The sequence below is a fragment of the Peromyscus eremicus genome, chromosome 2, assembly GCF_949786415.1.
Source record: "Peromyscus eremicus chromosome 2, PerEre_H2_v1, whole genome shotgun sequence".
In the NCBI taxonomy this organism is placed as follows: Eukaryota; Metazoa; Chordata; class Mammalia; order Rodentia; family Cricetidae; genus Peromyscus; species Peromyscus eremicus.
The window spans coordinates 89949898-89963239 of record NC_081417.1 but is presented as its reverse complement, the minus strand read 5'-3'; the positions used below and the strand labels follow the sequence as shown (position 1 = coordinate 89963239).

General features: G+C 38.2%; 1 protein-coding gene across 1 annotated transcript in view; it reads left to right on the top strand.

Annotated features, from left to right (window-relative positions):
* The window catches only part of Rasef (RAS and EF-hand domain containing), a 68059-nt gene that overhangs the window by 33294 nt on the left and 21423 nt on the right, over positions 1-13342 (top strand). Inside the window, exons 5-12 of the mRNA XM_059254476.1 lie at positions 350-427; positions 5100-5215; positions 6697-6765; positions 8281-8365; positions 9227-9315; positions 11984-12218; positions 12519-12656; positions 12748-12892. Coding sequence (XP_059110459.1) covers positions 350-427; positions 5100-5215; positions 6697-6765; positions 8281-8365; positions 9227-9315; positions 11984-12218; positions 12519-12656; positions 12748-12892 — 955 coding nt within the window. The remainder of the gene's footprint in view (positions 1-349; positions 428-5099; positions 5216-6696; positions 6766-8280; positions 8366-9226; positions 9316-11983; positions 12219-12518; positions 12657-12747; positions 12893-13342) is intronic.

The following is a 13342-nucleotide window of genomic DNA, read 5'->3' as shown; positions in this document are numbered from 1 at the left end:
AAAGTAAAACAAAGTGTTAATCATACAGGATGAAAGGGAATGCCCATATTCTTTTAGCAAATGAGGAAAGCAAGGATTAGGTTGTTTTATTATGGAGTGGTTTCCAAAATGACTTTTTCAGTGCTTAAAGAAAATACATTTAATAATAAAAGTCCCTCTCCAATTGTTTGTATTATTTAAAAAATCTTGAATATTATAGATTTTGTCATTTAGTGATTTGTAAATCCATAAGATGTTAAAAATTGAAAACTGCTAGAATTCCCACATTAATATTCAAGCATATCTTTAATCTTCACCAAAATGCTTCTAAATGAGTTTCCAAATACCTATCTTTTGTTTGCTCTTTCAGCTTGAAGAACAGTCAAGACACATAAGTCAAAAGCAAGATGTGACAGCATTAAAGAAACAAATTTATGATTTAACAATGGTAAGAATCACCCTTCACTGGAAGAAATTTAGTTCCTTTTAGATAGTGTCTTTGTTATTTTTCTCTAAGTATGATAAAGCACCGTGACCAAATGCAACTTGGGGAGGAAAGTGTATTCCATCTGACAGCTCTCAAGTAATAGTCCATCACCAGGGAAGCCAGGGTAGGAAGAGAAGCCAAAACCAAGGCAGACCACTGCTTACTGCTTTATGCCCATGGCTTGCTTTCTTACATCCCTAGGACCACCTGCCCAGGAATGTCACCATGCACAGTGGGCCCATCCACATCTATCATTAATCAAGAAAATGCCCAACAGATTTGCCTCTACTCCAGTCTGATGGAGGTGTTTTCTAAGTTGAGATTACCTGTCACCAAATGACTCTAACTTGTATCAAGTTGACAGAAAATGAACCAACACAGACAACATGTACATATGCATGCTATTTGTTGTTTCTGTGATTCTGGAATAAAAGTTTTAAGAGAAACTGATAGTATAATTACAGAAAATCTATTTGAGTAACTATATTAAAAGAGGGCTTTTCTCTCAATTATCACTTATGAGTAGATTTTTTTTAAAGTTAATTTACTTAAAGTAATGTGCACACAGTATTGAATGCTGTCTTACTTTGGTTAACCTCATGCCTTTAGAAGCATCTCTGCTTTTGTACGTGTGATTTTCCCTGCCTTCAGCTTTTCTTTAGGTCTTTTCTGTATGTTCCTGTTTCTGTTTGTTTTCTCTGTTGCAAAAATCAGTAACATTTACCTCTGCTTTTGTTTTATTTTATATTACTCTCGAATATTAAAAGTGTTTTGCTTACTCTGACTCTTGAGCTGAGATTGCATAGCTTTCTATCTAGTCAGTTGTCATTATCCCACTTAGGAGAGAATTTTCCTAGCCTCACAGTCTCAGCCATTCCTGACGCTGCATCGTAGTTGCCTTTATTTGGTGTAGCATGAATCTTAAAAGGTCTTATTAATAAGAACAAACCCGGAGCCAGGTATTGGGGTGAATGCTGGAAGATCAGAGAAAAGAACCAGCCACAGCTAACCTCACCTCGCCAATTCCTCAGCTGATCTCGTTTCCTCAAACTGGAAGCCTCTGTGTCCTCACCTGAATGGATCTCAGCTGAACTGCTGCTAAAAGCCTAAAAGCTTAACCAGGCTCTATTTCCTGGTCCTCATGCCTAGTATACCTTTCTGCTTCCTACCATCACTTCCTGGGATTAAAGGCATATGTCACCATGCCTGGCTGTTTTCAGTGTGGCTTTGAACTCACAGAGATCCAGATGGATTTCTGCTTCCAGAATGCTAGGATTAAAGATGTGTGTGCCACCATTTTCTGGCCTCTATGTCTATCTAGTGGCTGTTCTGTACTCTGACCCCGGATAAGTTTATTAGGATGCACAATATATTGGGGGAACACAATATATTACCACAATTTTGATCATGGCTTTCATGAAGAGTTGCTTGCTTTCTTGGATTCTCTGACTCTGTTCCTGGTTTCTTGTTTTAAAGGATTCTTAGTTAGGGTTATTATTACTATGATGAAATACCATGACCAAAAGTGACTTGGGAAGGGTTTATTTCACATATTGTTCTGTATAACAGTTTATCAAAAGCAGTGAGGGCAAGAACTCAAGCAGGGTAGGAATGTGGAGTCAGGATCTGATGTAGAGGGCATGGGGGAGTGCTGCTAATGGCTTTGCTTCTTCTGTGTTCCTCAGCCTGCTTTCTTTCTTTCTTTCTTCCTTCCTTCCTTCCTTTCTTTCTTTCTTTCTTTTTTTTATAGAGCCCAGGACTACAGCCCAGGAGTAAGCCCACCCACAATGGGCTGTGCTCTCCGACATCAATCACCAATTAAGAAAATGTCTGCCAGGCTTGCCTATAGCCAGATCCAATAACTGCAACTTGTATCAAGTTCTTATAGAACTAGGTGGTACAAAAATACTCAACCATCTTTGTTATGTCACCATTACTGTAAAGTTATTTATTTTCCCTTGAAAATATTGATTTTGGAGGTCATGAAATGACAATTTTTGTTGGATTGTTTTAATCTTGATATACATATATGTACTCTCTCTCTCTCTCTCTCTCTCTCTCTCTCTCTCTCTCTCTCTATATATATATATATATATATATATATATATATATATATATATATAGGCAAGCCTGTCAGACATTTTCCTAATTGGTGATTGATATGGGAAGGCAGAGTCCATTGTGGGTTGGCTTACTCCTAGGCTGTGGTCCTGAATTTTTTTACTTCATTATAACATAATATTTCCTTAAATGAATTACACTCAGTGTTTCTTGTTTCTGGGAAAAATGAAGCAGTACATAACTCTCACACTCTTAACTTTCCCTGTTCTTCAAATCTTCTTGTTCAAAGAACCAATTATTGATTCAAATATTGTACATTGTTAAAGTTTAAAAAATTTAAATTCTTAATATCATTCTTGATTTTTGTATGTGGCATTTATTACTAAACTATGATAGACCAGTGCTGGTCACTATACCTTTGATATGTTATTGGAGACAGACAGACAGACAGACAGACAGACACACACCCACACACACACACACACACACACACACACACACACACATTTCCTTGAAAGTTTGTCTAAATGACTAAGTGAGTAGAAACACTATGTAGATCAAATTGGCCTCAAACTCACAGAGATCCACCTGTCTCCACCTCCTCAGTGTTGGAATTAAAGACAAGTGCTGCCATGCACAGTTCATTTTAATTTCTTTTCCCTGCCCTCTCCTTTTAAAGTATGTATTTATTTTTACTTTCTGTATATGGGTATTTTTCCTGAATGTATGTCTCTGCACCATATGTGTTCCTGGTGTTCATAAAGGCCAAGAGAGGGCATTGGATCCCCTGGAAGTGTAGTTACTGATGATTGTGAGTCACCATGTGGGTTCTGGGAATAGAACACAGATCCTCTGGAAGAGCAACAAGAATCCTTTACTCCTGAGCCACCTCTCTAGCCCCCTAGCTCCACTTTTCATTCTACCTTGATATGGCCACTTAGCCTCTCTTGTTTTCTTCTGCAGGACCTCCTAAACATTTGTTTTTAGAGTGCTGCCTTGGTGTATTTTATTAGCATGATTACATACTGGAGGCAGGCTTACTTTATAAGGAAAAGGTTTTATTTATTTCAGAGTTGTAGGGATTCAAGATCATGGGACAGTGTCAGCTTAGCTTCACTGTGGACCTCCTAGTAGACAGCTGAAGCATGGAGCCAGAAGGGTAAACAGGGAGCAGCAACTGACCTCCAAAAATCACTTCCATGGACAGCACCCCAACTAACCTAAGGACCACCTACTTGGCTTTTCTTCTTAAAAGGTTCTGTGCCACTTCTATACCTGGAAACTGGGGGAAAAGCTTTGTGGTGGGGGGTACACTCTTCTTTTTAATTAAGGAATTTTTTAGTTCATTTTACATACCAATCACAGATCCCCTTCTTCTCCCTCCTCCTGCCCCTCCCACCTTCCCCCCAACCTACCCCCCATTCCCTCCTCCAACAAGGAAAGGTCTCCCATGGGGAGTCCACAGAGCCTGGTACATTCAATTGAGGCAGGTACAAGCCCCTCCCCTGCATCAGGGCTGTGCAAAGTGTCCCACCATAGGCATTGGGCTCCAGAAAAGCCAGCTCATGCACCAGGGATGGATCCTGATGCCACTGCCAGGGGGCCCCTTAAGCAGATCAAGCTACACAACTGTCTCCCTTATACAGAGGGCCTAGTCCAGTCCCATGGAGGCTCCACAGCTGTTTGTCTAAAGTTATTATATCCCCACATTCCCCATTGTCTTTCCCAACTCTTCTTTAGGGTGGCACCCATCATCTAGTCTCCAATTTCTAGAAATGTGTTTAAGTAATTTGGCAATTCATGATCCCTTCTTCCATTCCTTTAACTGTAAATGGTTTGTTTCCAATGTAATTTCATATTCATGAGGTTTTCTGGGAAGGGGAAATAGACCATCTCTGTGCACAGTCAACTATTTGAACCACAAGTGTCCAGTGATTTCTCTTTTAAAGAAAAATGTAGCTGTGTGATGGTGGTGCACGCCTTTAATCCCAGCACTCGGGAGGCAGAGCCAGGAGGATCTTTTTGTTCGAGGCTAGCCTGGGCTACCAAGTGAGTTCCAGGAAAAGGCACAAAGCTACACAGAGAAACCCTGTCTCGAAAAACCAAAAAATAAATAAATAAATAAATAGATAAATAAATAAATAAATAAATAAAAAGAAAATGAAAAAGGAAAAAGAAAAATGTAAAATTTGATAACTATACCTGTCTATTATTAATTACATTTTTAAACAAATTAGATGATAGTATTTATTATTAAAAGAAACCAGTATAACTAATTTTGGGAAGGTGTTTGTATGTTTCATCTTGATTAATTTTCTAATAATATGAGTGCATTATTACCAGACCTCATTTATTATAATTTGGAACTGATGTCAGGTACTAAATGAAAAACCATTTTAAACTTTCATAATGTACAATATTTGAGTACATAATTGGTTCTTTGAATAGGAAGATGTGAAAAACTGAAGAAAGGCAGGAGCTTTATTTGTATGGGGTTCTACTACATACTGCTTCATTTTTCTAGAAGCAAGAAACCCTGAGTCTAATGTCCCTCGTGGTTCATTTTCTTTAGGAAAATCAAAAACTCAAGAAAGATCTTTTGGAAGCCCAGACAAATGTAGCCTTCCTTCAGAGTGAACTAGATGCTTTGAAAAGTGATTTTGCTGACCAGAGTCTGAATTCTGAACGGTAGGAAACTATTCATAATAGAGAGTCATTCATTAACTTTGGGGAAATTATATATATGTATATATACATATATATTTCTAATTATGGTACATTTAATGACAAATTTCCATCTCTCTCTGTGTGTGTGTGTGTGTGTGTGTGTATGCACGCTTAATCTTTTTAAAAGAGTAACTATTTGATATTTGATTATTTGCCTCTTAGGATAGTGCAGGACTTAAAAAATGTTTGGTTTAGGGGGCTGGGGGAAGAAAATACTGTGTAAATACAATCTTCTGTTAAAAGTGCTTTTCAAATTGGAATGCTGGTGTAAAACATAAGAATAAGAGTTATTAATTATTCAGTGCATTTGTTTTGAGGTATTGGTGTTAATAACTTAGAACCTCTCATAATCAGAGTCAGGCATTCTATGTGAGAGATAAAGATGTATGCATATACAGAGAGTAAATTTGGGCATTTGGGGGAAATGGTTTTATTTATTTTCAAACTTCAATCAGAATTAAGGCTTTGTAGTATTAAACTGTACAACTTTTACTGGATATGTTCTTTCTGGATTGTGAGTTCAGCATATATAAAATAAAAGAAACATACTGTTGCCCTTCAAAAATTTCAAGTTCAGTTGGGAAAGCCAAGACAAAAAGTTAAGCAGTATACACTGAGGGTCAACAGTAATACCATTAGCAACATCAGGGCTGGGTAACTGTCTTGTTTCAGCCCGTGTTAAGGAAATGCAGGAGGTGAATACTGGAGCAAAGGTCAGCTTATGTTGGACCAAGGACAAGAGGACCTAGTGGCAGTAATATCTACGGACACAACTAACATTGCCATCCACCAGGAGCATCCTTAGCACATTATTAGTATTTATGCCTTCATCCATAGACTATCCTATCTTGTAGGAACCTTTATTATCGCCACATCACAGATGGAAAAAAAAAGTCTTACAGATGTTGTAGGTAAGAGGAAAGTCAGAGAAACAATGAAATAGAGAAGAAAGACTGGCTTGGGAAGAAATGATCAGACTGTTGGACAAAAAAATGGTTTGAATAGGAAACACCTTTAAAAACACACTAAAGCCGGGCGGTGGTGGCGCACGCCTTTAATCCCAGCACTCGGGAGGCAGAGCCAGGCGGATCTCTGTGAGTTCGAGGCCAGCCTGGGCTACCAAGTGAGTTCCAGGAGAGGCGCAAAGCTACACAGAGAAACCCTGTCTCGAAAAACCAAAAAAAAAAAAAAAAAAAAAAAAACCCACACTAAAAACTGGTAAGCTAGTTTACAGACATTCTGAAAGGGATCAGAATTTTTGACTGAGGAACTTAGATTCCTATATGCAATTGGATTTTTACCTCAGCAGCAAAAGACAGGTTTTTACAGATGAGGCATGGTAGCTTGTAAGGATTAGAAGCTAGTGCTGAGATCTGCTGTGCCTCATGCTCATACCTGCTGTCTCATCTCTCCTCACTGAAACCTTACGTATAATTTTGCAGGGATCTGGAAATAATCCGAGAGTACACAGAAGATCGCAGTAGTCTTGAGAGGCAAATTGAAATCCTCCAGTAAGTTCTCATATGAAATGCTCATTGCATTTTAGCTAATGTTTGTGTTACATGTGGCACATGTTTTATTAACAATTTGCCATGTCCAGAGTTCAGGTCAGTGTTTGTTCTCACTGCAGTATATTTGGCATGTCCACTTCACTTCCTGACTCATCTGCCTCTAACTAAATTACTCCAACACAGTCTAGTTCTCAAGGTCCCTCCATGTCAGAAAAGCATATGTCAAACACCTATCTGTATTATGCCTCTGAAAGGAATTCACTCTTCACCTTCTTTGCTCTCTACTGCATATCTGGAGAGCTCCTCACATCCTCACATGAATGGGATCATCGGATAGTATTTAGTCATTCTTTCTCACTTTATTATGCTGACTACAGATATACATTTTTTTTTTTAGTTTTCTTTTCTTTGTTTTTTAAAAAAAGATTTTCTAAGAAATTCTATCCTAATCTATCAACTTCACAACTAAGTTGTAGTAATTCCATCTTCTGAGGATCTTTCTCAAGAAATCTTGACATTCCCTCATTTGTTTCACTTATACAGTATATTCTTTGGTTTCCAGTCCACTAAATGGCCTGGGCAAATGTTTCCAGTTTTTAATGTTCATTAACTCTCTATGGTGGAAAGTGCAGAAGTCACTTTTTATATAGTATTATTAATTCATTTACTTGTTAACTCATACAGTAGATTTCTCAGTTAGCAGCCTTCATGGGTGAGGAACCCCTGGAACTGAGGATAGAATAGTGAGAAGCAGAGAAAAAAAAACCTCTCTGCTTATGCATCTAGTAGAGAAGAGGAAGACAGAAACTGGTTACTCATAGAAATAAATGACAGATATCACCAAAGGAGAGAGGTATGACAGAGGAAAAGTGCATTTCCCCCATGGAAAGCTATGGAAGGTCAATAAAGTGCTCGTGGTGGGAGTGATAACAGGGCTGTGATATGAAGGATGAAGTGGCTATAAACAGGAAAATTAGATAGTCTATGAGACAGGGACTCTGTGATCCTCATTTTTTAGCCAAGAGAAGCAGATATTAAGTGACTTTCATGATATCCCATGAAGTAATTACTTAAGTTCGTATTTACACCCCAATCAGTCTGAGATCAGTAACTAAGTGTATGCTTGATACTGAAATACCATCAGGGTGTAAAGAGAATGAGATGTAGGAATAGCCAGCATGCTATAGCATGATGCATCAGTGCTTGGGGCTGAGTTGTGTGAACTGGGAGAACAGAGACTTGCATTAAGCCTATTGGCACAGGAATTATTTAAGGTAAGAGCAAGTGCCATAGCCCAGCAAATTTGTTCTTATAATTCTCCCAGGCCTTCAGGAAAGAGAGTTAATCAATTCAGTCATTGCACTTTGTATCTGTTTCTGGGGTTCAAAGGGAAATAGAAGTTTACAAAATGTGTGACATATCTGTACATTGTGAATGTCACTGCCTGAAAATAGAGTGGGAGCATTGATCCCCCAGTACTTCCTGTATCTGTTTGTCAACTTATTTCCTATACAGAACAGCTAACCGGAAGCTGCATGACAGTAATGATGGCCTTAGGAGTGCACTGGAAAACACTTACAGCAAGCTCAACAGATCCTTGGTATGTGATGTCATCTTTCAAGATAGTCTGTTCTTTCTCATGATCAAATGTTTTGGCATAGGAAAACCATGTGATATTTTATAATAACTTCACATTGATTTTATGATGAGACACTCTTAACATAAAGTAAAAATTTTCTAAATTAAAAATATGTTTCGCCCATTTGTAGAAATAAATGCAACGATGTTAACCAAATTCTTAAATTATATATTCTAAGAGACTAGAGAAAGTTGCTGAACATGTGATTTTAGCCTTGGAGGATTTAATAATATTAGAGCTAGTTAGAAGGAAAGCAAAATATAAGAAACAGTGGGAACTCTTGTGATCATAAAAATAAAAAAATGTTTCCAGTCAAGAAGAGGCAGCTAATTTATCTTCTCTATAGCAGATTCTTGCAAGAATGAAGGCCTTGGGTTTTGGATTTTAAACCCTCCAGTAGGAAACAAGTTTCCTCAGATTGCATTTGCAATGAAGCCTCTTATGGCACGTTAGTGACTCAGCTTTAGGCAGGAGAGTCTAGGACCATATTAGGATGCAGAATAGTTACTCAACTAGATTATGCTTCCAGAAGAGACAAATCTGATGTTGTGGGGTCCTGGCAAATCTGAGGAGCTAGCAGACTCTTGTGGAATGTTCACTAGCGCCGTGTAAGAGCTAAGACTGATCAGGAAGAGAAACTATGTCTGTTATCTTTGCTGAAACTTTCCAAATGATGTTTTCATGTTTATATTTGCTCATGTGGGAGTCATAGACTTTATATTTGGAGTTATTTTGGGAGTTAAATTGCATAGGTTTACATAAACACATATATCTGTGGTAAAGAAAATGTCTGCATACTAAACAAATATTTGTGTATTACAGCGTATAAATAACATATCACCAGGAAATACAATTTCTAGAAGCAGTCCTAAATTTAATCACCATTCTGCTCAACCATTGGCCTATGACAGGTATGTAGCACCTGCTTCTATTATTATCTGAGTTGTACATTGAGGTTGAAAGACAAATTATCTTCGAGCTGAATTAAAATAAGGAAATATATTTAAGTAATAATTTATATTTATTATGATCTAACATTAATGTTCATAAGTTCAAAAAAGAAGAAACAGTAAACATATTTCATAGAGGGCAGTTATTTTCTCAATATGCTTTGATTTATTGTGTACACATCCACCATTCTTACCTCTAATCATGTCCTAGTTTGTTGCATTATGTTTTTTTGTTTTGTTTTTGGTTTTTCGAGACAGGGTTTCTCTGTGTAGCTTTGCGCCTTTCCTGGAACTCACTTGGTAGCCCAGGCTGGCCTCGAACTCACAGAGATCCGCCTTTCTCTGCCTCCCGAGTGCTGGGATTAAAGGCGTGCGCCACCACCGCCCGGCCCAGTTTGTTGCATTATGGATGGTGATTGTTTTGAGCCTTTTGTCATAATCTGTCAGTGTTTAATATTAAAAAAAGTAAAAAAGTAGAAAATGTGACTAGGTTTATCAGTTACGAAATATTAAAACATCCAGCAAGATATACCAAAAATTAGAATTAAAGTTGCAAAAATTAGAATTTAACTTGACTCTTAAGAGACCAAATAATAAACAGTGGTTATTTGTGTGTGTGTGTGTGTGTGTGTGTGTGTGTGTGTGTGTGTGTCTGTGTGTGTGTGCACGCGCACATGGATGTTCATGTCCAACATTGGTAGCTAAAAGTTAAGTTTGTGTTATGTCAAAGTGTTCAAAAAAAGGAAAAAGAATACATTAAAGTTTCCTGTGAGTTTGAAGCTTTCTAACTCAGGTTTGTCCCCTTTTGTATGTGGGGAGAGTACTTTCAGTATAAATAAGTATGTTCTTAGTATCCAGATATTGCCTGAGTTTTTCTTGGGGATATGTGAACATCAAAGAAAGGCTAAAGCTACAGTTCCATACTAGTCCAGTTTGATAAACCAGTGAGTTTATAGGGCTTACTTACAGGAACAGGAGGGACCCCAAACAACAGTGTCACTGGAGAGTCCCATTCAAGCATGGATGATGATCTGATCCCCCTCCTGATGATGCTCTTCATTCTTTCCCCCTTGGGGATTGTCATCAGGCTCAATATTGGGAAAGGTATGCAATAGCTGCTCAGATTTCAAATTGGTCATGATCAATAGTGCTCCACCAAACTTTGTGTGATGCTTTTGCTGCCACTGGGACAGTCTCTCACTACAGAACAGAACAGGTGCTCTACCACACCTGGTGATAGCTGATGCTCTTGCTTCCATTGGGAAAGTCCCTCACTACAGACTGCCTGTGTAAAAACATGGTTCTGATTTTTGTTTGTTGATTTATTAATTTTATAAAATGTGGCTTATTTATTTATAAGTAGCTGAAATATGCTATTACTAAAATACATATTTTTAAAATGTAGCAGATTCGATGCTACTTTTCTGGACTAATAGTTAAGAGCAGTTCTCAGCAAGATGTAGAGGAAAGCATAAAAAACAAAATTACTTCAGAAATCTCATGATTTATTCTTGAAAGAACGATGCCACAGATGAGGCTCTGGTACTGGAATAAGAGTTCCTCTATAGTATGTTTTAAGAGACAGTGTCTTCATCACATCATCAGGACCACAGAGTGGCAAAGACAGCTTCATCTGTTCCTCATTCTGAACACAACTAGAAACCACCGAGGCCTGTATAGATCTTCTTTTCTGATGGTTAATGATATATGAAGTTAACAGGGTGCTTTTCTTTTGTATGGTAATATAAAAACTCTGCTTGCAAAAAAATCTTGAAGTTTGGGCTATTGACTATTGACTTTTCCTCATAGAAGGAGGGGATAGAGAGGGTCATTGGACCTTCACCTTTGTATTCAGTCATTGTCCTGTAACCAGTTATACGTGTTTTACCCTAATTGCACATGGCCTTGAAGTCTTGTGGAGAGGCTGGAGTACATATGTATTGGGAAGACTAAGAGAGGGAGCTCTATTTGTGCAACTGTGGGGAAGCCATCCTCCACACTGGGTGAGACTTTCCTGTGCACCTGTTTGGGCTCATTCACATTCTGGTCAGTAAACCCTCACCCATGCTCTGTATGTATACACAATAAACTCATTGGTTTTCCAGGGCAGACTTTGGTAAAATTGAACTTAGTTTTGTCATTGGGACTTTGAATGAGGGTAGTCTTTGCCTAATAGCCCCTCCTCTTTCCCAAGGGAAAATTTTCCCAACACCCTGTCTTGAAAACAAACAAACAAACAAACAAATGGAATAACAAATAGAAAAGAGTTACAATCTAGAAATAGACAAACTATTCCAAATATGGTCAAACTGTACAATAGTAAAAAAGATCTTGTATTCTAGGGATATTTTATTAGTGTAAGATTGTATTTGTATCTAGGGTACTCATTCTTTGTATCAGGAAATAGATCAGCCAATTTAAAAGAATTATATGTATAAGGTTTCGCATTTGAGGGCTTTTGGATTCATAGATTATTGCACGGAATGAACTGATTGCACTTTACACTTCCTCTCCTATGCCAAGGGAACATCATGTATCTCCTGGCAAGTGACAATGTTGTCAGCCTGTCCCTTTGTGCTCTCGTACATTGTGAACTCCTTGGTAAAGTTGTCTCCTCTTTTATCACAAGGTCATTCCATTCTTCATATGCAGATGAGGATTGTGACTCTTTGGCTCTCTGTGATCCTCTGCAGAAGATGAATTATGAAGTTGACAGCTTGCCTGAGAGTTGTTTTGACAGTGGCTTGTCTACTCTGAGAGACTCCAATGAGTGTGACTCTGAGATGGACTACAAGCATCAGAGAGGATTTCAGAGTTCACATGGAACACAGGAGGGCCTTGGGGGAGATGCATCAGATACAGATGTAAGTTAGAAACCATGGTACTCTGATGCCTTCCTTTGACTAAAATCTTGACCATATTTTATGGGAATCTGTCTTAACAGCACATAACCTGTGCTGTTAAGGTCATAAATAGGAAGCTTAGTCATTAGAATGTATTTTTTCCCCTACCAACCTAAGGAGGAATTCTCAAAGATTTGTCTTAAGAGGAGGTTTGTTCAATAATCACACTGATAGTAGACTCAGTAGCATAGTTTTATTTTTCTTTGGTGTGTGATGTATGTGTGAGAGACTTGATTTTTAATTGTTGATTTTTTTGGATAGGTTCCTGATATAAGGGATGAAGAAGCATTTGATTCTGAAAGTGTGGCCTCTGTCTTACACTGGAAGCCACGGGGGTCTGTTGGTGAAGGCAGCACTGGTAGTTCCTCCAGAAAACCCATCTCAGCTCTTTCACTTCAAGTAGGTGTCATCTGAGACTCTTTTCTTCATGGCATGTTACTTAGGATGAAAAATGGCTCCCATCATCACCTGTGTGGCTATTTCCTTCTAGACAGACATGGTGGATAATAACTCCAAACCCACATCTCAGAAGGCTTATAAGATTGTGCTTGCCGGAGATGCTGCAGTGGGGAAGTCCAGCTTCCTCATGAGACTCTGCAAGAATGAATTCCAAGGGAACACAAGTGCAACCCTAGGTATGGCTCTTACCTCCACTGACAGCAGAAGAATTACCAACTCTAGCTTGATTTCTTTTCTTTCAGGATTATATACACAGATTTACAGATTAAAAAAAAACCTACATATTCATTCAGGTATACAGACGCTGTGTGCGTTTGTGTGTGTGCCCTTATGGTAGAATAATCCTTTATTTTCACCAAAATCAAATAAAGAAATTGACTGACAGTGGGAATCTTTGTAGATAGTGGAATCAAACAAACCCTGCTAAGACATAGTAGATTCTTTAATTCCACCCTTATTTTTCAAGCCTTTGTTGAGCACCTGGCACTGTAGAAGCGCTGAGGTGCACAGTGAAGAAAGATGAGTGAATCTCAACTTTCAAGGAACTTTCACCCCAATGGATACAAGTAGACCAAAATGAATTTTAAAAATGATATGTGGAAAGAAGTGCATATTTCCATTGGTGG